The 25,099-nt window shown below is 49.5% G+C and overlaps 2 protein-coding genes, 1 long non-coding RNA gene and 1 other non-coding gene across 4 annotated transcripts in view; 1 reads left to right on the forward strand and 3 right to left on the reverse strand.

Annotated features, from left to right (window-relative positions):
- LOC122370183 (splicing factor 3B subunit 3-like) overlaps positions 1 to 1,853 on the reverse strand; it is a 57,926-nt gene extending 56,073 nt beyond the window's left edge. The window contains exon 1 of the mRNA XM_043345565.1: positions 1,513 to 1,853. The gene's annotated coding sequence lies outside the window, so the exon portion shown is untranslated. The remainder of the gene's footprint in view (positions 1 to 1,512) is intronic.
- A 310-nt stretch (positions 1,854 to 2,163) lies between these two features.
- Positions 2,164 to 24,299, reverse strand: LOC122370186 (ubiquitin carboxyl-terminal hydrolase 15-like). Its single transcript, XM_043345568.1, has 15 exons — positions 24,114 to 24,299; positions 15,853 to 15,980; positions 15,553 to 15,683; positions 15,065 to 15,191; positions 14,366 to 14,567; positions 14,037 to 14,099; positions 13,471 to 13,732; positions 12,730 to 12,888; positions 10,430 to 10,612; positions 9,560 to 9,780; positions 9,156 to 9,388; positions 8,455 to 8,866; positions 3,707 to 3,960; positions 3,351 to 3,439; positions 2,164 to 2,981 (listed from the first exon to the last, which is right to left on the reverse strand). The coding sequence occupies exons 1-15, from the start codon at positions 24,233 to 24,235 to the stop codon at positions 2,820 to 2,822; spliced, it is 2,748 nt and encodes a 915-aa protein (XP_043201503.1). The 5' UTR covers positions 24,236 to 24,299; the 3' UTR covers positions 2,164 to 2,819.
- LOC122370187 lies at positions 6,617 to 9,485 on the forward strand. Its single transcript, XR_006254534.1, has 2 exons — positions 6,617 to 6,731; positions 8,586 to 9,485. It is a non-coding gene; the product is annotated as an uncharacterized LOC122370187 (long non-coding RNA).
- Trnas-gcu lies at positions 10,177 to 10,258 on the reverse strand. Its single transcript has one exon. It is a non-coding gene; the product is annotated as a tRNA-Ser (tRNA).
- Positions 24,300 to 25,099: the final 800 nt, after the last annotated feature.

Consider the following 25,099-nt stretch of genomic DNA (forward strand, 5'->3'; position numbering starts at 1 on the left):
GCCCACTCGGCCGCTCTAAAATTGACTTACGGAGGAGGATGGTGGCTTTTATTTTAGCTTCTCCGCTGACTGCGGGGAGCGCCGTCGCCGAGGTAGGAGCAATAATTAGCTTATGTTTGGGACTCATTTCCACGCTTAATTAACATTTGAATGTTATTTTAATTAATTCATGTTAATCTTTGACGCATTCTCTTTCTATTGATACCATCCACCGGTCTGAGAATTACTGCCTTGCTGCGTAAGGGCCGATAAAAGATCACGCTTTTAGGGGTATCTCTTCAACATGGGGCAGGAGCAATAAATAGAGCGCTCTAATTTTAGCTTATTTCCCTGGTATGTCACCAACTGATATGCCCTCCAACGCCCTATTTTCACCGGCGTCCGTCTATTTGCTCTATTTCAAACTTCCGGTACAAGTGTGTGACGCGGTGACTCGCGGTCCCGTGGCGAACGTTGCTCAAGCGGTAAGTGAAACTGAAATTGGACGGGAAATAATCATAGTGAGATGAATTAAGTCCCTTGTATTATAATTGCCTGTGGGTTCAGTGCAGATTTTTTGGCTCTCGGCCCGCCTTGGTGCGGATTTTCCAGCTCAGTTTGAAGGGTTGGTGCGGACTTTGAATTTGGGCCAGAGCCCCTCGTCGACCTGCGTGCCATACTTTGAAGGCTGGCTAACAGGTGATGTAGCCCTTACCGCGTATGCGTGCTGCAGCACATTTCATTTTGACTGTGCAGCCGAACAGCCCCAATGTCAGTCAGGGAAACTATGGTAAAATCTGCTATTTTTAGCAGTCTGCTATTTTTAGCAGAAATCTGCTAAAAATGGGTACGCATGTGACGTCATCGTACCCAAATATAGCAGATTTGGGTACGGCCCCATACAAAAGCAGATCTGCACCCTAATTGAAGCAAATGCGCATCAAATGCCTGGCAGATTCATGATGAGAATAGTGCTGAGAGTGATCTCTGCTATTTTTGTTCAGATGACTATTTTCAAATTCATTATTTGAAAATAGTCGGATCTGAATGAAAATATTAGAGGACATTCTCAGCACTATTCTAATCATGAATCTGCCAGGCATTTGATGCGCATTTGCTTCAATTAGGGTGCATATCTGCTTTTGTATGGGGCCGTACCCAAATCTGCTATATTTGGGTACGATGACGTCACATGCGTACCCATTTTTAGCAGATTTCTGCTAAAAATAGCAGACTGCTAAAAATAGCAGATTTTTCCATAGTTTCCCCGACTGATGTAGCAACCAATGCAATGGAATGATGAATAGGTACGCACGTACACAATGTACATTAAATACTGGACCATTTGTCATGAAAAGACAGAATGAGCTTCTGGAAAAATATTATTTTTGAAATAAAGCCATGGCTCTTATGATCTAAAAATGGAGAAACCCCGATCATATTACACTAAATTGAGTGGCGACAAATACGACGCTGACAAATACCCCCAGTGCGAAGAAAATCAAGCAACAACTAAGCAAACACGATTCTTACCATGTAAATTATTATTCCTCTATGTGCAGACTTAAGCAAAAACAGTCATTCAGCTTCAAATACAATCAAAATATTTCTGAAACGTCCCCCAAATATGTCACCCCACGAGACGCCGGCAAAATAATTACGAGTTAGAGCTGGTGTGGTTGAAATTATTATGCATTCTCAAGGAAAGTGTTCGTCCTTTCAATAAATGAACCGAGAATTGTGGTAGCATTTGAAAATCACGAGGTAAAGAATAATAAAACTTGAATCCGTGCACCAAACAGCCAATAGAAACAGGGCAACCACCTCTACGACTATACGCCCAGAACGGAAACAAGGGGACAAGCCGCACCGCCAAAAATAGAAAACATATTTCCTATCTATCCTTCAGATTCCAAAAACAAACCACAAATCTCGCTTATATAGATTTATTTCACTTTTAAGAAAATTTCATACAGGATGCAAGCAATTTCAGATGTACGTGAAAAACAGAACAAAAAAAAAAAAAACTGATAACTGCGGTGGTTGTTCGTTCATGCCAAGGCCCTAAAGTTCATGCAGAGGGCGCCACCCGCACCTTGCCCGCGCCCAGCAACGCGAGAGCCGATGGGCCAGGCCAGCATACGCATTAGGTGCTGAAATCGAAAGTGTACAAGGCATCTCACAATTGATTGATAACATGTATTCGTACATAAATCATAACGGAAATCAATAACAACTCAGTGCCTAAGATGGGGACTGTTGTTCACCTGGGAGGTATATTTAGAGAAACGCTCGTGGAACACAGCGGTACAATCACGCGCCTCCCCTAAGACTGAGTGCCGACGCCGGCTGACTGTTGTTAAAACACTCCGTATTCTTCACTGCCATCCGGAGTTACGGCGCAGTCGGGCCCGGCCGCTGGCCGTACCGGTCACGGCCGCCCGAACTGGCAGCTTTGACAATACACCTCGGGCCGGCGCAAGTCCCGCCGCCGGCGAGCCCTGCCGCCGACACGCCACCCGGGTCCGACCGGAACCGCAGCCGGCCGGCTCTGCCCTGCCTGATACAGCCAAGGTCACCTACATCCGCACCTCACCACGGCCGGGGCGTCTGCGTCCCGACCTCACCACGGCGCGGTCGGACCTTCCTCCGCTCACACCACATCAAAGTCGTCTCTGAGAGTGCCTCCCTCGCACCTGGTCTATCACTCAACGGCCGTCGACGGGACGCTCCGAGTCCCACGGGGGCTCTGTACGCGACACGCCGGCAGCGGACCCTCACCGCCCGCTCGTCCCGCGGCTGTCGGTCGGGGGGGGGGGGGGGGGAGCGGTGCGCCGTCATTAACTGCAGTCCATGTCGTCCTCCGCCTCCTCCGAGCCGTCCTCAGAGTCCGAGGAGCGCCCGTTGGAGACGACCGTGGCCGGCCGAGGCGCCAGCGGCAGGCGGCAGGCGGCGCTCTGCGGCTCGCGGCGCATGTAGAACAGCACGTAGGCCGCCTTCGTCTGGTGAGAGACAAAGACATAGGTCAGAGGAGTGAAGACACGGACATAGGCACAGGTCAGAGAAGACAGAGACACAGACCAGCCAGGAACATCCAGAGGTCACTACGAAGTGCAAAGGAGGGGATGGGGGGATTCATCCAATGGTCAGCGTGGACAGTTGGACATAAACACAGACAAAAGTTCAGCCGTTAGTGAGGTCGAACGGATAAATGCAAAGCGTAATCTAAGCGCTTCTGTTGGTAAATAACTTAAAATTTCTCGAAACCTGACTCCTGAGCGCGACAACGGAGGATCAATTCCTGTTAACTTTCTGTACTCCCACAGCAGCAGCACCTTATACGTATGAGCTCCCCTCCCCTTCATACGTACGCAGACAGCGTCCTCCGAAGCCTCTGTGACGGAGCTGTCGTCAAAGTAGTACCAGCGGTTGTCGTCACGGTTCTTACAGTAGGCCACGTCTGAAACACGACAGAACGTGCGCCAAATGCAACATGCTCCGAAAAGAATGCAAACGGCACGGGACAACGTGACAGATAACAACGTGATACGCAGCGACACGGCACGGTCGGGAAGGGTTGCTACGGCCGAGGCCGAGGAACTAACCCGGTGTCCATCGCCCATGATTGTAACGTGTGCTCACAGCCCCCCCCCCCGCTTTATTTACTCACAGTATCCTCGTCTGTGCATACTTCATAGTGTCCGCCCCTCATTATATCGCTACTCACAGTGTCCGCCGCCCATGCCGCCGTAGTGGTTGGACACGCCGATCAGGTCGTACGTCGAGCACGGCCGGTTGGGGTCCAGCAGGTGCGGCCCCATGTTCAGACCGCGCGTCGGAAACTCCACCAGCGCGTCGATCTTGTCGCGGAAGATGCGCGTGTACGAGAACCGCTTCAGGTGGATGATGAGCACGTCGGGCAGGCTCCACAGGTCGAACTTCTTGGTGGCCTCCTGGTGCTTCTTGCAGTCGGGACAGTACCTGCAAGCGGGTGGCGCAGACGTCAGGTAACGTGTAACTGTGTATCGCATGAGGGGGGGGGGGCTGCTGGTGTTGCAAATGTGCACTGTTCAGCGTCATGGGAACTTTTCTGAACACACGGAAGGAGTGGAAGGGAAAGCCTGAAAGGCCTGAAGGGACGACCTGAAAGCTAAGATGTCTCGACGGAGGCGATGCCTACAGGCACTGGCCGGAAAGACCTGGGGAAGCCACCGCCGAACCATCAGAGCGGCCTACATCGGCTATATCCGGGCCCTATTCGACTACGGCGCCGCCGTCTTCGGGACATACGCCGCCCCGTCGGTAAGAGGACGCCTCGAAGCCGAGCAAAACAAGTGCGCCCGCGTCATCACCGGCTGCCTACGTGCGACCCGGAAGGACGCCCTCCTGGCCGAGGCTGGTCTCCCGACACTCTCGCTTCGGGCCCTACAGCTGGCAGGCACGGAGTACCAGCGTGTAATCCGTCTGCCCCCGAGCGACCCGGGCAAGTCCCTCTTCCGAAAGGAGGTACAGCCGCGCCTCCAACACCGAGCCTACAAGGCATGGCAAAGAACATGCAACGACGCCACCGCCGCGGGAAGACCACCGCCCAAGCCACCAGACGAGACTGCAGCACTCCCTCACCGACCGTGCCTCAGGAGGGTCGGCAAGTGGCTCGCCGAGGAGGCAGGAATCGAGGAGCTCCCGGTGGAGCCCATGGCGTTCTACAGCTGCGACCCGCCATGGCTGGGCCACCGCGGCGGCACCACCTTCAGGGTAGACCTGCCCGTGGCCACCCGCCGGTCGGACCCGCCTGCAGTCCGCAGGGAAGCTGCCCTGCGAGCCATTGCAGAGCTCCCGCAACCGGATGTTACTATCTGGTCGGACGGCTCGGCTCGCGGCGGGATGGAACAGGGCGGCGCAGGCGCGCTGATCCAGTTTCACCACCTCAACAAAGAAGAAACCGTGCGCGCTCCTGCAGGGGCGGTCTGCTCCAGCTTGAGAGCAGAGCTGACCGCCATGCGCGAGGCGCTCGCGGCTGTGGCCGGCCTGGAGGAAGGGGAGCTGGCATCAATCAAGTCGGTCCGCCTCCTCACCGACTCAAGGTCTGGGCTACAACTACTCGGCCGCGGCCCAGCTAGCCAGACCATGGCTCTGGCCGCCGAGGTCTGGAGGCTGCTGAACACCCTCGCCGAGAACGGCACCGAGACGGTGCTCCAGTGGGTGCCAGGCCATGCCGGGCTGGACGGCAACGAGACCGCCGACCGCCTGGCTGGCGAGGCCGCGGCGGGCGACCAAGATAGCGCACCAGACTTGTAAACGATTAAAAAAAATCAATCAATTCAATCACGACTCACTTGATGAAATGACCGATTCAGTCATAACTCAATCAAACAGTCTGATTTTCCAAACGATTCAATCATGACTCATGGACCTTGTGATTCAACTCAATCACGACTCATCCCATTATCAGTGATTCAGGGAATGACTCAACTCATGATTTAACTCTACGCGATTCAATCAAGATGTTATATAACATATATACATATGTGATATCAATTTAAGACATTTTTGGAAACTGATACCAAACAGATACCAACCAAATACACTAGAATACCAAAAAACATAGAAAAGTACTAAATCTATACTGAACTCAACAAAGTTGTAGATATTTATATAAATGCGGTGTAAAGATGATAATTTAAGTACAGAAAACACAAGTTCTGTTACATATGAAGCTACCAGAGGACTTATAAAAATTCATTTATCTGCTTGGCGCTTGCAAAAGGAAACATGCAAAATTGCACAAAACACTACCACATATTATCAGCATCATCGAAAAGGACCAAAACTTGCAAATCAATTGTGACACCCAAACTAAAATAGCTGATGATCAGCCATTCAAAAAAATATTGATTGATACTTTATGAAGCAGTGGTAAAGCCGGTAAAGCATTACACAGGACTAGACATTTTCGGCGTGCTACAAGTTTTCTTTACTTCAAGAATACGGAATATCGACACATACGAAGCTATTCAATAGTTACATAATATAAATTGAATGCTCTCATGATAAAACTACCTCAACCATCCATATCTTCAATGACCATAACAATTCCAAGCCCGCCCCACGACACCAAACTTTTCATACGCGGCGGAGCTGAGTTGCAAGTTGTAAAGGCCTAGCTACCTACACTACGCGTTTTCTGCGTGCGTTTTTTGCTTTTGCGAGTTTGCGTGCTTTGCATAATATGGTTCTAGAAAGAAACGATATTATGTTTTGTTTTTGTTATATTTTTTTTATAAAAAATTAAATTATTAAATTATTTTAAAAGGTTTTATTAACCTTTATATAATATACGCAAAGCACGCAAGCTCGCAAAAAACGCACGCAGAACACGCGTAGTGTAGCCAGGCCTTTAGTATTGAAGTACGCATGCGCTAAGTGGGCAGCCATATTTAATTTAGCAGCAGAACCATGGATTACTAACTATGTAAAATACATAGTTAATATTTTTTATTCAATTAAGCATATTTATGCATGCGTGTAAAACAGTTTTTTATTCTGTCCAATTCATTAAAGAAAAAAAATATTCCTACCTATGTATTTAGCCCAGCACTAGGTAGTTGCAGCGTAGGTATATTGACGCAGCTGCGACATAAAAGCGTATTTTGCGTGGTTTGCATGTGGCAAAAATTGCGAGCAGTCTGGCAAATATCTAATCCGAATTTAGCATCGAATGCAAAACTGTTGGCGGTCCTCAAAACTAGAAGGTGAAGAACACCAAACGGATAAATATTGTTAGTTGAGCTATGAAACCAAAAGTTTTTGGGCGATGGTGGAAGTGATGGGAAGGTGGTTGTTTTTTAATACCTAGCTAGTAGGGTATGTATCTACTTTTTGCCATTGCATCTTTACTTTTGTGTAATTGGGAGCCACCACGGCAATATATGACAGATCCATCAATGCTCATAAGCCAAGGTATTTCAATTATTTACGTTGATAGGTAAACGCTGATTCTGCTGGGAAATGTAAAGTGAGTGAGGAGACCATGGGTTAGATCAAGCAATTTATGACCCTTAGCCCAAAATCAAATCAGTAACTAAGGTTACCAAATTATAATGTGAACATGCATTGTGTATTCATCAATATGTTTTGCTTGCTAACAAATGTCCTGATGAAACAGGGTATTGAAAATATGAAGATTAACATGATATCTAAAACATGTGTGTTGAGCAATGTGCGCCTGCTTACTGCTACTGTTAACTTGATTACTATACTGATTTTAGGGCACTGGAAAGAAACTTTACATTCATTTTTCATCTTCATGCATTGACATTTATGTATAATTTTGTGTTTACAGTTTGATTAAAAACTTAAAACAAAATTGTTGTTTTTCAATTATGATAGCTGTGCGCATTTATAATGCTGACAAAATACCTAAAAAATTTGCAGTGCATTGTGTGTGACTATGATGCAAATGCCACATATATTTCTACATAATACCTATAGTACTAAATATGGTCATAACTTCAATTTCCAGCACATGGTGATTGCATCATTTTGTTAATTCAGTCAACTTGAATCGATGAGTTGCCGATTCAATCACTTGCAGTTGCCATGTGTGACCGATTCAATCAGGATTCATATGGTGACAAGAGGTGATTCAACCGACTCAATCACAGTGAGTCGGCACTTTCAAGCGATTCATGAGAATCGATTCAATCAGAGTTGAATCGCTTACAAGTCTGTAGCGCACCGATTGACCTATCGAGTGCGCGGGCCGCCGTCACGCGCCATGTCCGGGAGCTGTCGCGACGGAGGACAACCGCTGCCCACCCGCACCCGGACCCCACGCCTGGCCACGACTCCCTGGCGCGCTGGGGGTCGGTGACGCTGTCCCAGCTGAGGACCGGCACATCACCGCTGACCCGCGACACGCTCTACAAGATTGGCCTGGCAGCCAACGACGAATGCCCCGCGTGCGGGGAGCCCGACAGCGTGACGCACCTGCTGACCGTTTGTCCGGCCTATGAGGCGGCCCGCCGCCGCCGCTGGGGTGTCGACCCTCGCCTGGTCGACGTCCTCGGCGGCCCGGCGGCGAGGGTCGTCGACTTCATCGAGGGTGTCGGGCGGACCGAGCCGCCGCTCGACCCGCCTGCGCCGCCGCCCCCCTGAGCGGGCTGGCGGCGGGATGCAGAAGAAGAAGAAGAAGAAGTGGAAGGGAACCAGGTGTATACAACCGGTTGGCAAAATTGCAGCGTGAGGACGAACCTACAGAGACGCGCTAAGATTGCGTCCTTCGGAGACCTAGCCACCACGGACACATGGCGACTGGTGTAAATGCGACTCCATAATCATCGTCAACTAGCCTCATGCGGTAGACCTCCCGGTCTACCCCCTCACCTCTTTTGCGCCACCCATCACTAATACAGAATCCCCCTTTCAATTTACACTCCAAATCATGTTAACGCCCCAGTCTCTGGGTCTCCGTACCATGCGTCGTTGACGCCGAGTTTCTCGGTGCTGGTGAAGAGGTCGATGCAGTCGCTCAGCTGGATGGCCGGCCGGCGGGTGGACGGACGCGCGTTCACTGACTCGTGCTCGTCCCGCGCGTCCATCTCCAGGGTATCGACGGCCGCGGCGAACGCTGCCGGCTGCCACTGGACCAGGATGACGGCGCCGGGCGGCACGGCCACCTGGCGCTGCGGCTGCTCGGCCGACAGCCGCGCCAGGCAGGTGTTGGCGCTGCTGTTGACCAGCTGCAGCTGGTAGGGCGCTGGTGCGGCGGACGGCTTCTCGCCGCCCTCGGCTCCCTCCATCGGCTCGTCGGCAGGCTTCTCGGCCGGGTCGTCGTCGGGAGTGGCCGCCTCGGCGCCGCCCACCGCCGCCGTGCCGTTCGGCAGGGCTGTAACGCGGGAGGGCAGGGTGTGGGATGTTGGCAACACATCACAGTAGCCGACTAACATCGTGAAACACAGAGACACACCTAGACATGACAGTCAAGTGGAAACATAACCTACTCAGTACTCAACCCTCTTAACTAATAAATCCTAATAACACAGTCACGATCTTTTTGCTAGCATATCAAATCACAAACTCATTTCCTGAGAACCCACTTTATTAATGATCGGTCCCACGTCCACAGCCTCCATCTCGGTTCCCAACAGACAAACACTGGTCCCCAGTTGCCCCACCTCCACTATCGGTGGGCACATCGGCCGCCTCGGGTCCGGTCCACCAGTCGGAGGGCACCAGGGGCCGCACGTAGCGCGCCGTCGCCGCCGCCACCTTCTCTGACAGCTCGGCGTAGCTGGTGCGGTCGCGGCGCACGCAGACGAAGAACGGCGCACCGCCGACGCCCACGTCACCGCGCCGCACGTACACGGGCACCGGCTGCAGGCCGGACGACGGCGGCGGCGTCTCGAACCTACGACGATGCAAGTGGGGGTTAGAGCGAGACTGTAAGAGACTGCGGGAGAAATCATTAGATATGTCCGCAAAACAACTCATGGGAAAACTGGCGATATTGCACCCTTTAGCTTGGTACGTTTTTTTTTTTTAATTTTGCTTTAATAAATAAATGAATAGCCAGACTCACGCAAAGATGACGTCTTTATCGTTGATGTCTTTGAGGGAGTCGGCGCCGGTGAAGATCTTGTGGAACTTGTTGTGGTAGACGTCGACGACCACCAGGCAGTCGTGCGGCACCTTGGTGAGCCGCTCCAGGGCGCGGCACAGGTCCTGGATGGAGCCCTGCTTCGGCAGCGTGACCTTGTACAGCACCGGCCGGCGAGACGACTCGGCCCACACCACGCGAACCTGGCGAGCGGCACACGTTTCAGATGGTGTACTCAAAGACAAGACATGAATGAGATAATAGTATGTCACTATTTCACCCATGGTGCTAGTAACGTGAGATGAAAGGCGATACAACGTAGTAGAAATAAACATATTAGGCCATAGTGGGCACTGGGAAGTCATAGGCAATAGGCATTGCTGTGCCAGCGGCGTAGTTTTGCATGACATGACACCAGACAAGGCACCGTACAAAATATAAATTCCGCTGCGTACAACGCGCGATTCGCATCACTGCGCAGAAATTCGTACCACACCGCGAAAAATATGCAAATACTAATCGATCCCAGTCCCACACGAACGAAGCAAAAGCAGAGCAACACGGATGACGTTAGGGAGGAAAGCGCGGCGGAAAACGTTCGACGAGGACGAGATTCGAACTCGCGCGGGCAGAGCCCATTGGATTAGCAGTCCAACGCCTTAACCACTCGGCCACCTCGTCGCTGGGACACAGGCCACGAGATTGGCGATATAAACCAGACAGCTACCAAACATGACATTTGACACCACTGAGTTGAGTCTTGTTAGTACAAAGGTTAGTACGAGTGGTCATTAAAGAGACACGCAAAGCGACCCACCCCCTCTCTATCCTCCACCATCCCCAGTGACTGACCTCGATAGTTCTCTCTCGTTTGACGGGCAGCGGCAGCTGCAGCATGCAGTGCGGGTCGAATGTGACCGAGACCTTGGAGCACTCGGGGCACACCACGGTCGACTTGAGGAGGCCGTAGAACATGTCGACGATGACGGATGTGTTTCGGCGCCGGTAGTTGTCCCACGCCTCGGCGGCCACCTCCTACATGTAGAACAGGAAAAGGGGAGGTCACACGGAGCTCGTATGGGAAACAACAAAGGCATCACAGACGGTTGACGAATCAAAAGTGAGCAAAACACTTGTTCCAAACCTTGACTTACATCCGTAAAACATAATGGTTATTATAATGGTTATTCAGGATAAAACAAACGGGGCGAAATTCAGTCACTCAGGTCAATATCGGGTCAAGACCAGATATATACGATACCGTAGTCACGTTCGCCGCCAAAATACACGTCCATCATTTATCAGGTTACCTACGAAGCGGCCTTTTATTTATATTCTGCCGGGGCCTCCACGTCAGCAGCTGCCCCGCTATCACAACCCATCCGTCAACATTCCCCGGCGGGCCGTCACACGCCACCCGTGACCTTTCTGACGCGATAACCCGTTGCCGGGACTCGCGCGGCCGGCCCCGTGCGTCGTACGGCTTCCCACGTTCACCACTCCACAGAGGTGCTACGGGGACTACTCCGGCCGCTCAGACCACAACCGAGACATACAGCACCCGTGAATGCACCACGGAGACCACGGCCTCGTTTCATAAGGCAAGTCCGTAACTTTCGCCGGTTTTTGGGCTTGTATTGCAAGCGCATGTATGTGAAGCGATACATTTATTTCCCCTTCTTCTGTTCTAGCTTGCAAGATAAATAGATTCAACGATTCAAACTATCGTCGTCCCTTCACATGCACTTGCAATACAGGACCAAAAACCGGCATAAGTTACGGACTCGCTTTATGAAACGAGGCCCACGTCACAAATTCACTATATGCCACTGAACTGTTTTTGGACTCTGCCCCAGCTCCAGACCCGACCGACCCTACTCGTATCTATGAAATAATCATATCTATAAAAAAATATCGTAAATGAGAAATAAGAGAACTTTTGAACGGAAGCAAGATTTACAAATCGGTGAACTTCCACGAAACTCGACTACGACCACGATCCACGAAGTCATGCACTCATCAGCTTTTCTTTCGTCAAGTTTTCATTTCTTAGGGCTCCGGTGATATCCTCATACTTATCCTTCTTGCCAGGCTGCAGATGTGCGCAGCGCCAACTGGGCAGCAGCTGCACTCGCAGTCCTGCACAATCCTATCACATTGTCCCGTATCCTATCCGTATCCCTGCCATAGTATTTTGCGCATCACCTCATAATCACCTCAACTGAAAAGCCACGATGCTTGTGGATGTTGTTGTTACGGAGCGAGCGAAGCGAGCGGAGTCTTTCCTTAGATTAACGGAAATTTCTGAGTATGAGCGGCCGGCCGGCCGGCCGGCCGGCCGGCCGGCCGGCCGTGCGGACGCTTTTGCGAGGCTTATATCTCAGCAACCACTTGACCGATTTACATGGGGTAATTTTTGTAGGGTAGCTTCATTCCTTCTACCAAGTATTGGACTATTCCCGATGCATGTGGGTGACCCCTTATGCACGTGCCACGTGCAAAACGAAGAGGTGTCAGTTTTGCAATTGTTGCAATATCTCGGTAACTACTTGGCCGATTGCGCTCAAAGTTGGCATGTAGGTAGACACCCACTAGGCACTGCATATCCATGTGCCAGAGTTGGGGTGCTGCTGCACGTGCGCACGTGCAGGGGTCGTTTCCAGATCTCGAGAACGGCTGGACCGATGGCGCTCAAATTTGGTACACGGTTAGGGACCAGTTAGTAGGGTGCCATGCACAAGTCAGTTGGGACCCATTTTGCACGTGCGCACGTGCAGGGTGCCGCTCCCAGATCTCGAGAACGGCTGGGCCGATTGTGCTCAAATTTGGCACATCGCTAGAAACCGGTCAGTAGGGTGCCGTGCACAAGTCAGTTGGAGGTACCCCCTCGTATGTATAAGCAAGTATCCATTAGAAGCCGCCGCACCACACAGCTCACTTTCAGAAAAGCTCCAGCCTCTAAACCCCCTCTCATCCTGCATTTGGAGCTGCTCAAGTCTATCTGACATCCCATTAGTCTCTTTACAATCTCTTTCCGTGAGAACCTCCCAAGCCTTGGCCGATCCTCTATCACAGTCACGCTGTCCAAACCTCTCTTACTAACCATGAAACCCCTCACGTTACCCCTACTTTATCGTGACAGCAGCACTTACCGCGTCAGGTCGTCCGCCCGAGTCCCGGAGCTCGATGTAGGGCTTCTTGTGGATGCGGTTGAGGTCCTCGTGGAGGGCGTCCAGGATGAACGTCAGCATCTCCTGCGAGTCGTGCTGCTGGTAGCCGGAGAACTGCGGCGCGAACCGAGACACTTGATGCTGCCGGAGACGGGGAAGAAATTAGCACCTAGTTCCTAACTGAAGAAACCCGCGTCATCGCAAAGTGAGGCAGATCAGCTACCAGGGGCAGGGAGGGAAGGCAATAGAAAATAATGTGATAGCCTGGCGTACCGTCGCAAAATAACTGACAATATTAATTGCTATAAAAAAAATCAAGACATTGCAGGCAATAAACACTAAAAATCGATAACACAAATACCAAACGAGGTCACATACGTCCAGCGTTCGACCATACGCAGCCACAAAGCACAGATCCGGTGAATGAGTAGGTACAGTCTGTCTTAAAAGTACCGCGCAAAGTGGCGGTGGATCCATCAAGCCTGACCGAGAAAGGGCCTGTTTTAATTTAAAAGTCACCGACCAATTGACCTAGGGAATGGATAAGGATGTCAGTTGCTTCAGTGACCCAAATTTAGCAGGCCCTTGCTTAGTCAGGCTCGATGGATCCACCGTCACTTTGCGCGGTACTTTTAAGACAGACTGTACACCGCACCCATCCCTCCGTCGTGAGCCACCCCGCACTGTACTGCCATATCGACCCCTCCCTCCCCCGGCCCGTACCTTGAAAGTGCGCGGCACAGTGGACTGGTGTCGGCCGCTCCACATCTCCTGCACCAGGCTGCCGAAGGCGCGCGCGATCTCCCCGCGCATGCCCAGCGGGTTCTCCGTGTTCAGCTCGGCCAGGTGCCGGTTCTCCAGGAAGTAGAGCGCCAGCGGCGGAGTGTTGGACAGACACTGCAGTACCGAGCTCATGAAGCACGTGTTGCCCAGGTTGGAGAGGCCGCACAGGCCCGGCTGGTGGCTGGAAATGTAACCGTGTCCGCTGCGGGAAGAGGAAATATAGGTCAGGGTCAGGTCACAGACAGGACAGAAATCAGACAAACCACTGGTCAGGTCCCGCGACAGCTCCGCTCATGAACGGGGCACAGGTCATTGGTCAGATCGAAGACACAGCAGATTAGGTCAACGATAACGCAACTGCACAGCAGACAGCAGCGGGACTGAGGCCAGACCACAGGCAGTCGCGAAATGTTAGGTCAAAGAGAAGTTAAAGACGAGGTCACAGACAAAAGTAAATGTGGAGCTCATTATGAGGCATCATACCTCAGTACCCGAGAGGAACTTACACAGAGTACGACTTTTTGTCGACGATACTGCCGTTGGTGAGGCTGCCCAGCACTCCAGACGAGCTGCGAAAACGGTCACAGAAGGGTCAGTCCGAAGTATTTCGACAGGATGACAGCGTCATGCAAGAAACACATCAAAACGCGCAGTCACCAACAGTGTCTCTGATATCCGTCCGTCGGATTCCGTTCCCCGACACACCAATGACACCATACTATGGTTATCAGACTAATCCAGCCCGTTAACTCGTTCCCTGCTGTTCTCTCTCAGAGATCCATCCATCCCTCTGACCTGTCCCCCCACACTGCCCGCCGCCCCCCGTCACACTGACCTCGGTCGCGGCCGCGGCCAGCTGCCGTCCTCGTTCTGCACTTCCAGCACGATGATCTGTCCGACGTACAGCCCGGCGCTGCTGATGGTGGCCTCGCGGTCGGCCAGCTGTTCGTACGTGTTGGTCGTGTAGCGGTTCCACACGCGCGAGTCGCGGTCGGCGCGCGCGCCAAACAGCTCGCGCATCGTCCGCTCCAGGTGACCTGAACGGTGACGAGAGGTAGTGAGAAAGTGCGGGGAGAGCATGCTCTCAGGGGGAGCGGATGGTGAGGGCGAGTTGAATCAAGAAAATAAAATAGGCTAGCACATTCAGCGGACAGTGATTAGGACATCCACAGAAAAGAGGTGGAGCACCAGACGATAAAATCGACGAAATTGAGAACGACTGCATCCAATAAAGTAACTCACAAGCCAAGCAAAATTATGCTAGCACACTCAGATACCGCTCTTTCTACATACTTTCTCTACAGTCTAAACAGTAAACAGGTTCGCTAAACATTGGCGGTTTGGACCACTACTGGTTCACGAGCGGCCACTTCTTCACAAACCACTAGAGGAGCGTAACCTATCTCGGGATTTAGATATCCATTAACCAGCCATAAAACTCAATCATAGAGCGAACTTCACGCCGCGGGTAAGACCCCACTGTTTGAGTAAATCCTATTCGAGCCCCAGGGATCTGCACCGTGCCCGTACTCACCGATAGTGTCCTCCTTGCTGAACGACTTTGTTATCTGGTGGTCGAGGTTGGAGTTTTCACAGAGCTTCAGCTCTAGCAGGTACACCTCCACTTTCGCTTGCTTCATGAATACACCCGTCTCAATAACCTAAACACAAATCAATACAGTAAGATGCAGAACAATCGAATAAAAATGGTTGGAATAAATCCAAACGACTGACGAACACTAATCGCATAAGAAGGTACTAGGTAGTCTCCGCTTGAAGTTAGCGCCTCAAGCCCCGCAACATCTCGTCCGCGGCCGGCCTCAGTGTCGAAGAGGATGGCCATGTTCTGTTTTTTTTTTTAATTGGTTGCTTAGTAAAGAGCTTCGGGTCATGAGCTTCCAATTTTCAACATGATACAGAGCTCACTGCTCGTTTGCAAATCATCCATCACCATGCTCCCTTCCTTTCTAGCCACTGTCAGCCCCTCCCGCCGCCCTCCTCTGCCCTGCCGATTCCACCGACCTTCCTGGCGATGGGCTGCTGCCCGGCGGCCAGAGTGTACCACTGCTGGAGGCGCGTCCAAGCCTCCTCCGGCAGCAGCTCGTAGTCCACAGAGTCGAGCATCTGCTCACGGATCTCACCGCTGCCGTCATCTGCGGACAAACAGGCAGCCCCTGATTCGGAATGTGGTCTGTTGAGAGAAATAACTTTCCAAACAAATAAATAATTGTTAACGAGAAGCAGACTAGTAACTTTAGCCGCTACTTTCTGCTGGAGCCCTCAACATCAAGTCAACAACTATATTACCCCATATCAAGTTACCTTTGAGCAGAGGGCTATTGTCAATGGGACCTGGAAATGAAGAAGGCTGACCAACTAATGCTGAATCACGATCATCATATCCCACATATCTCTTCCATTGTTTGAACCATACAGGGTCAATCAGGTACCTGGAAAAGAGGAGAAAGTCAGCACATACAGCAGTCAAAAGGTTAAAATAAAATAAAAGCCTTCATAAAAACCTGTTGAGGTGTAATGTAAAAAAAAGAACTCGGTAGCAGAAAAAATCCTAGAATTTCACTCGTTAGCTTCAATTTCATCGTGACGCTTAGACATTCACAAACCCCATCCCTCCCAGCGACCTATCCCCCACTCTTTAAACCATTCCTGTCATTCAACTTTCATCGTAACCCTACCATTCACAAACTTCCTCCTTCCCTCCCCCCACAAACATCAATTTAACGGTAAGTTTCACTGTCATTTATGTGTCTTAACGTAAATTCATGGGTTTTCCCCATATTCATGGCATAGTATATGGATATGGGGTTTCCCATGTTGTCTTGCTGTAAAAGTGGCCACCGGTCTTAGTTAGGACGGCCGGTTTCTTTTGTTCGGCGTAGTAAGGTCGCCGCCCTCCTCGCGAGGCCGGTAACGTAAGTAAGGGCCACTAAAAAAAAAAAAAAAACACTATGAGTGACAAACTTCAAGCTAGATACCTATATAAACTGAAAAAGTAACCATATTCGATACCCATTTTAGAGACCTTTTTGAGTATAGCTCTCACATTTGACCTCAGGTCAACGGTTTAGCCCCCAGAAGGCAAAAACTATAAAAAATAGCCGTTTTCACGAAACATGTTTTTCAGTGCCTAATAATTTTTACTAGAGAGCCACAACATTAATTTTGCCAACAACGTGTTCCTCTCGTCGAGACGCGTCGAATGAACTAAACGTTGACCTTGAAAGGTCATTTTGAAAATTTGACCTCAGGTCAAGGTCATGCCCTGACGGGAAAGGGTCGTGTTGCATATCAGTCGATCCGTATCGTCGAGCTTAACACAAACGACGTGTAGGAGTTATTGTAAAAAAAAAACTGCTGGTGAGGTGACCTTTCATGACCTGAGAAGACCTCAGGGACACACAGAGGGGTTCGAGGTGCAATTTTTTATTCAGTGTGTCATGTTTACCTATAAAACGATGTCTGAGAGGTTTAGAACGACATTCGTCCAAAAGAGGCACATTTCCATTTTTCTCGATGACTTATATAGAGATGTCGCAAAATTGACCTGACCTCAGGTCACGGATCTACAAATCCGAGACATGCATTTTATACATTTTGTTACTCTTATCAATCGCTGAGAGTTTCAAAGTGATAGTTCGGTCGGTGTAACTAACTATAGCGAGCCTCTGAGCTTTTTCTGAGGTAAGGTAACTTGACGTGACCTGGTGACCTGACCTTGGACGAGTGATGACCCAGGTCTGAAACTTTCACATGCGCGGAAAAGATGCATGAAGAGCTGCACAAAAAACGCAGCGCCGTGTTTTTAAGATATTCGCGAAAAGCCTCAGGGGGCGTTCCCCCTCCCTCGGCACGGCGCGAGTTAATCGTTTTGTTCCAAGATAACCAATGATAATGCTGTCCTATGAGTCAAAAGCTGGTTTTGAACAAGTAATACAAGCATGGTCAGATTGCTTGAAATCATCTTCCTGCTAAGGTTAGGAAGGATAAGGTAAATATGTCAGGATTCTAAGGTTTTCTTTCCCAATCCACACGATGAATAGGACATTTGATAGATCATCTAAATTCAATTATGGTAGATGATACAGCGAAGACCACATCTGCCAATCTTTTATTTTGCTTTTATAAATTTAGCTCGAATGTTTGAATGGGGTCTGGACAGATGGACAGAGCCGGAGCCTAGACTAAGCGGAGCTTGTTGCGTAGACCCCAATATTAGGTCCACCGATATTGTTGGGATGTTTGGATTGTGTGTTCCATGTAGGCGGACTCGAGGACGGGCGATACTGCACGAACCCACCGCAAGGGTGGAAACGATAAGGGCCGGAATGTTTTGTCGCTTACCGAGACAAATGAACGGCATGTACGAACATGTGGCATCTGCGGACCTATTCGCCAGTCGAGGAACTTTTATGAAGTCTCTTAGAGCCTTCTTAATCTCTCTGACATGACTATACGTACCTATATTTGACAACCCATGAGCACATGTATTTATAGGTTTTAGTATCGGACTGCGTCTGTAAATGGGTGTCATACCTGTGGGCGTTCAAATAAATACATACATACCTACCGTTCTATCAGCTATCTCGCCATTTCGGGTAACGGGAGAATTTAGATGCTAGAGTCTAACATGCCCTTCAAAGCTGGACACGGCCTTTCTCACTCAACTGACCTCTGACTGACTGGCTGCGGCGGCTCCCACCAACCGCAGACCATCCCCGTCAGGAGTCTCAAATATCAAGCGCCCGAGCGACTCGAACCCGGGCTCTCACTACCGAGATTCCAATGCTCTACCAACTGAGCTACAGGGCAGGCTGGGTTAAAAAAGCCCACACCAGTCAATAACCAGGCTGGAAATGTGCACCAATAACAAACCAAGGCTCAATATCTCACCATAAAGCTGAAATAGGTATTCATTCTGTCTTCTGGTAGGAAAAGCTGATAAAATGGCAAATAATCTTTGTAAGACCCGTTGGGTCTTCCATAGATCGTTTTTGACAACAAAAAATCAAGGCCCTCTTCAAGTGTTCTGCGGCCGCCACAGCTCCCGGAGATAGGAGGCAGAGTCTAATTTTGGTTAGGTTGAACACCCTTGTGGCTTCGTCTGTCAACAAATATGGTGCAGTTGTTCTTGACGGAGATGTACATTATATAATAACTATGACGAATTTATCACTTCAGTAAATACAGTTTTTACGGAGCGAGCGAAGCGAGCGTAGTCTTTCGTAGATTAACGGAGATCGCTGAGTATGAGCGGCCGGCCGGTCGGCCGTGCGGACGCTTTTGAGGCTTATATCTCAGCAACCACTTGACCGATTCACGAGCGGAAATTTTTGTTGGGTAGCTTCATTCCTTCTACCAAGCATTGGGCTATTCCCGATAAATGTGGGTGACCCCTTATGCGCGTGCCACGTGCAAAAAGAAGAGGTGTCAGTTTTGTAACAATCAGGGATGCGGAGCCGTGGAAATTTCAGACGGCTCCGGCTCCAGATAAAAAATCGGCTCCGGCTCCGGATGAAATGTCATGGCGGCTCCGGCTCCGGCTCCAGTACGCAGTACATCCCCTATGCCATTAAATAGGTACGGGTGGAAGAAAAAAGGCGATGGGATTGGTACACGTTGCTTCTGTATTTGCATAACAAGGTTATTTTTGTTTTTAGGGCCTTGGCTATTTTCATATTTTGAATACCACATGTTTTACTGCCTTGTACTGTCAAACCAAACTAGGTCAATAAATTTTTCCTCTTAAAAAAAGGAGCTGGAGTCGCCCCATTTTTTGACGGCTCTGGCTCCGGCTCCGGGCTATATCGTTTCACGGCTCCGGCTCCGGCTCCGGGCAAAATATGCCGGCTCCGGCGGCTCCGCACCCCTGGTAACATTTGCAATACCATTACCTATCTCAGTAAATACCCAGCCGATTGCACTGAAAGTTGGCATGTAGGTAGGCACCCACTAGGCAATGCATATCCATGTGCCACAATTGAGGTGTTGCTGCACGTGCGCACGTGCAGGGGTCAATTCCAGATCATGAGAACTGCTGAATCGATTACGCTGAAATTTGGTACCTGGAGGGACCGGTTAGTAGGGTGCCGACTGCCATGCAAGTCGGTTGGGAGTGGGACCCATTTAGCACGTGTGCACGTGCAGGGTGCCCCTTCCAGATCTCGAGAATGGCTAGGCGGATGGCACTCAAATTTGGCACATTGCTAGGGACCAGTTAGTAGGGTGCAGTGCACAAGTTAGCTGGAGGTACACAAATTACACATTCACACATGCAAGGCAAGGCCCACTCCCTCACTAGCTCCATTGGTTGCCCCAAGAGGTGTTTTACTGGTAAATTATATTTTTACTTTATTTCAAATACAAACCTACCCAAAGAGTGAAATACTCAAAGTGGTGTGTCGCTCACACAACATGTATGCCAAAAATTTCTTGCGGTTGCTCTCCAGCAGCTGCAGAAGTCACAAGAAGAGTGACATCATATCCAGAATGCTGCTCCCAGCTGGTTGGCTGCCAGCTAAGCCTTTTAGACCACGGGAGCCACGGTGGCCACAGTCAGTAGGCGGAACTATGGTCAAGCGTACCCATTTTCGGGAACGCATTTTCGTTCCCATGTTTGGGAACGATAAACCCAAATATGGGAACGCCATGTAGGCATTATTTAAAACAAGAAAAAGAACCGTTAAATGACGTCCAAAAAATATAAAACAATCGTGAACCGCCTGATATTTGCCTCAATATTGTTGGGAAAGAGTTTGCTATTGTAAGGCCCATTGTAGTTTCAAATCCTTCCCCTATTTCTAAAGCAGTCCATCATCCGGGCCGCGAGCCCAAATTTGGGAACGCTCTCGTAGGTACACTGGCGCTGCAAGAGTTCCTTATTATGGGAACGGCGTACCCAAAATTGGGAACGATTTCACCGACGCCTTTCAGGGGCTCTTTTCATTAACCCGCGCCCTGCTGGGGGGGGGGGGGTGTTTGAACACCCCCCTTGTGGTTTTTCGCGAATATCTCAAAAACGGCGGCGCGGAGCGCCGCCGTTTTTGGTACACCTTATCATACATCAATTCTACACATGTTGTGAAAATTTCAGACCAAGGTCATTCAAGGTCAGGTCACCAGGTCACTTGAAGTGACCTCACCTCATAAAAAGTTTCAATGTCTGTCATAGCTACATCGAGTGACCGATCGCTTTGAAACTTTCAGCGATTGCTAAGAGCAATAGCATGTACAAAATGTATATCTCAGAATTTTGATATCGATGACCTAAGGTCAGGTCAATTTTGCGACCTCCCCATTATAAGTCAATGGGAGAAAATTGAAATGCGCCTCCTTTGGACGAAAGGCATTATAAACACTCCCAAACACTAAATTACAAGTGGTTTAGACACACTGAACATGAAAATGGTGTCCGTGACCCCTGTTTATGTCCTGAGGTCATCTTAGGTCACGAATGGCATCCAACAGTTTTTCGCAAATAACTTTTGATAGAGGCATGCTAAAGCGATGAAAACGCCTTAGATGTGTTCAGCTCGACGATACGGATCGACTGATATGCAACATGACCCTTTCCGGTCAGGTCATGACCTTGACCTGAGGTCAAATTTTCAAGTTGACCTTTCAAGGTCAAGTTATAGTTCATTCGATGCGTCTTGACGAGAGGAACACGATGCCGGTAAAAGTAAGCTCGTACAAGGCTTGGGTCAAAAGTTATTGCAGAAAAACTGTTTCCGAAAAAATCGGCTATTTTTGCAGTTTTTGCCCCCTGCAGGCAAAACCGTTGACGTTAGGTCAAATCTGAGAGAATTACTCAGAAAGGGCGTTAAAAGGCCTATCGAATGCGCTTTTCCGCGGCGCTGTAGCTCTATTGGTTCCAGAGTTATGCGTTAGCTTCTTGGAAATTGTCGACATTCGACCTGGAAATCGGCGAAATTTTGCCTTCAATGACCTCTGGTGACCCGACCTTTGACCTGACCAAAAAATTGACCGAAGTGATTTCCTCATTATTTTTGACGCTCTTTCGAACGCCGCCTTCCGCGTATCGCTACGTGGCCCAGGAGCCGAGTTAGAAGGGGGGGTGTTCAAACACCCCCCCCCCCCCCAGCAGGGCGTGGAAATCCAGGACCCCCAGCCGGGCGCGGGTTAACAAGCATCACGTCCAACGCCGTAAATTATTGCTAACGCAACAATCATCAGATGACCTTTCCGGCAAGACCGTCGCATGTTCCGCCGGGTCTTCTGCGTTCTTATTCCCGTCGATCCCGCAGGGGGCACGCCCCCCGCAGGATTACGTAATTCACAACGCTCGGCGATGCTCAACAAGGTCTTCCATACCTATATCCACCGTCCGCGCCGAGGGTGGAGACATGTCAAGCACCCGTCTGTTTATCACCGATAGTTGACGAGTACAAGGAAGTATCCAAAAATGGGAACGCTGAATGCCTATGTTACACCCTCAAAACACCTAGTCCCAATGAAAATCTAATTTTTTCCTTTCTTAATGAGTGTAAGTGGCAAAAGGCCTCGTAGGATGGGCACGAGGAATGATCGAAATCAGCATAAAAATTATATATAAGCCACACAGAGCGACCTATATAAGAGAAATTTCCCCAAAACGATCATGCTTAGAAACACGGAAGACAAAAACCACGATCATGACGCTCCTTATAAACCAGTATAGCGCCTTTTGGGGCGACTAACGGAGCGAGCGAGGGGGTGAGTCTTGCACGTGCGAAATTTCGAGGGGGTACCTCCAACTGACTTGTGCAGGGCACCCTACTGACTGGTCTCTAGCGATGTGTCAAATTTGGGCACAATCGGCCCAGCCGTTCTCGAGATCTGGAAGCGGCACCCTGCACGTGCGCACGTGAAAAATGGGTCCCAACTGACTTGTGCACGGCACCCTAGTAACCGGTCCCTAACTGTGTACCAAATTTGAGCGCAATCGGTCGAGCCGTTCTCGAGATCTGGAAACGACCCCTGCACGTGCGCACGTGCAGCGGCACCCCAACTCTGGCACATGGATATGCAGATTGCAGTGCCTAGTGGGTGCCTACCTACATGCCAACTTTCAGCGCAATCGGCCAAGTAGTTACCGAAATATTGCAACAATTACAAAAGTGACACCTCTTCGTTTTGCACGTGGCACGTGCATAAGGGGTCACCCACATGCATCGGGAATAGTCCAATACTTGGTAGAAGGAATGAAGCTACCCTACAAAAATTACCGCATGTAAATCGGTCAAGTGGTTGCTGAGATATAAGCCTCGCAAAAGCGTCCGCACGGCCGGCCGGCCGGCCGGCCGCTCATACTCAGAAATTTCCGTTATTCTACGTAAGACTCCGCTCGCTTCGCTCGCTCCGTAAACAACGCTAAATAGCTAGCATCCGTATATAGTACATGTAATAAATGTATATAAATAGCATAGCATATAGTACATGGATATGGGTTTTCCCATGTTGTCTTGCAGTAAAAGTGGCCACCGGTCTTAGTTAGGACGGCCGGTTTCTTTTGCGCGGCGTAGTTAGGTCGCCGCCCTCCTCGCGAGGCCAGTAACGTAAGTTAGGGCCACTAAAAAAAAAAAAAAAGCTAGCATCCAAATAAAATATGTCCTTCCAGGCTGATAAAATACAGCTTAATAATTTTAAACCACTGAAACTGAGTTTACAACAGTAGTTGGGTAAAATCACTGACGTTCCACGCGGTCGTGCGCCCCGACACCAAAAGTCAACAATATTACCTCAACTTTCCGCGTGTTCGCTTGCATATGTCAGTATCTGGTGTCACTAGTATGAAACTTCATAACCAGGCGAAAATTATTATACATGACCTCAAAATGTAAAAAACGCTTCATTTTCCTTTAAATTGCATGTTAAATGTAGTACCTATAAGCGATGTTTTCACCATTCCGTCATTTCAAAAAAACATTAAAAATATCATTCGACGGTCAATTTCCTTGTTCAACGGTCAGATTAAAGATAATTTTATAGAGACTTAGTAGATACTTAAATTAGCGTGCACTTTTTTGAGACGTGATGCACTTATGAGTTTTAGTGGGCGAACGGCCGAAAAATTACCTTCCGTTCCCATAAATGGGAATGCCCGTTCCCATATTTGGGAACTCCGTTCCCAAAAATGGGAACGTTCCTATATTTGGGTACTCATGACCATAGTTCCACCTACTGCAGTCACACACTTGAACAGGGCCCAGCACAGAATTTCAGCACAGTTGAGGACAATACTTAGATACATACCAAATGGGAATGACTTTCTGATGACTGGAATCATATCCTCTGAGTCAGATCTCATGGGAAAGAACTTAAAAATGCATCAATTTGACGTCCCAAAACCAAATGTTGTCTTCCAGTACCTATCAGTTTTAGATGTAAAAAATTGCACAAATAATCATCAGTAGGTATATACCATTCTATCCATCCATAAACTAATCCAACCTTATGGAATTAAATGAATTTGGATTAAAAAAACGTATAAGCAAAGTAAGAAATACAAAACGTTACACTCCCGGCGCACGGATACAAATGATAAGCAAAAATGGGAACCTTACCAAGTCTCTCCCGTCTTCAAAGGCAACTGACACAGCTTGAAAATAGTATTCTTCTGTTCTTGTAAGGAAGGGAGAGGTATCCCCCCTTCATTCATAGATGTGTTTGACGAGCAAACAACCATTTTCGGCGAAAATAAATTACGCGGCAACAAATCGCCGACGCAAATAACAGCCTCAAGGTTTGGTCTAATATATGTCTACAATCGGTAATCTGTCTTTGGACGTAAAATTTGTGACGTCATCAAACTACCACAGCTGCAACGTAAAGCCGCCACAGGCAAATTTTCATCGCCTAATATTTTTATTGACAGAAAATTCAAAGAAATTAATCACTATCAAATTAGGCTTTGATGGAATAGATTAAGTACCATTAAATCAGATAAGTCAAACTGCGCTCTTGGGCAGTGTCGATTGAAGGTTTCTACAAAAGCACGTCTTCCCATCTTGCGTCTTCCCGGGGGCAAAGAATGGCGTGCAGCGTGCACACCAGGCGCAAGTGAGACCACGACCTTTCACACCTTAGCGAGCTACTATATAGATTATAGATTCTCGAAAAAATAGCCGCTGGCCGTCACGACATGCACCGAATCAGGTTATATGAATACAATAATCCTCAGGTCAGCTGGTGACCTTTGATCAAGTACAGTCACCAGCAGTTGCTACCCATCACCCCCGGACGGCGGGGGAGCAAGCTACCTCCGCCCCTGCGAGACTAGCGCCGCCATGCGCCAAGAAGTGGAAACACCACGTGACTGAGGCCACGTGAGGGCAGGGTCACGTGATGGAGGGGCGGAGCATAGTAGCTTTTGCGCCCGACACTAACTGAAATGTGGCGCTGTGATTGGGCGCCTTAGCATGAATGAAGCCCCGGCGCCAGAATCAGCCGTTCGCCTTATATGGAAAGTGAGCCTGTGCGTCTCACTGCTCTGTGTTGGTTTGAGAGCCACGGCACCATACGAATTGTGAGCCCCTTTGAACGGGTCACC

This window comes from Amphibalanus amphitrite, unplaced genomic scaffold (genome assembly GCF_019059575.1).
Source record: "Amphibalanus amphitrite isolate SeventyFive unplaced genomic scaffold, NRLGWU_Aamphi_draft 001106F_arrow, whole genome shotgun sequence".
NCBI classification, from domain to species: domain Eukaryota; kingdom Metazoa; phylum Arthropoda; class Thecostraca; order Balanomorpha; family Balanidae; genus Amphibalanus; species Amphibalanus amphitrite.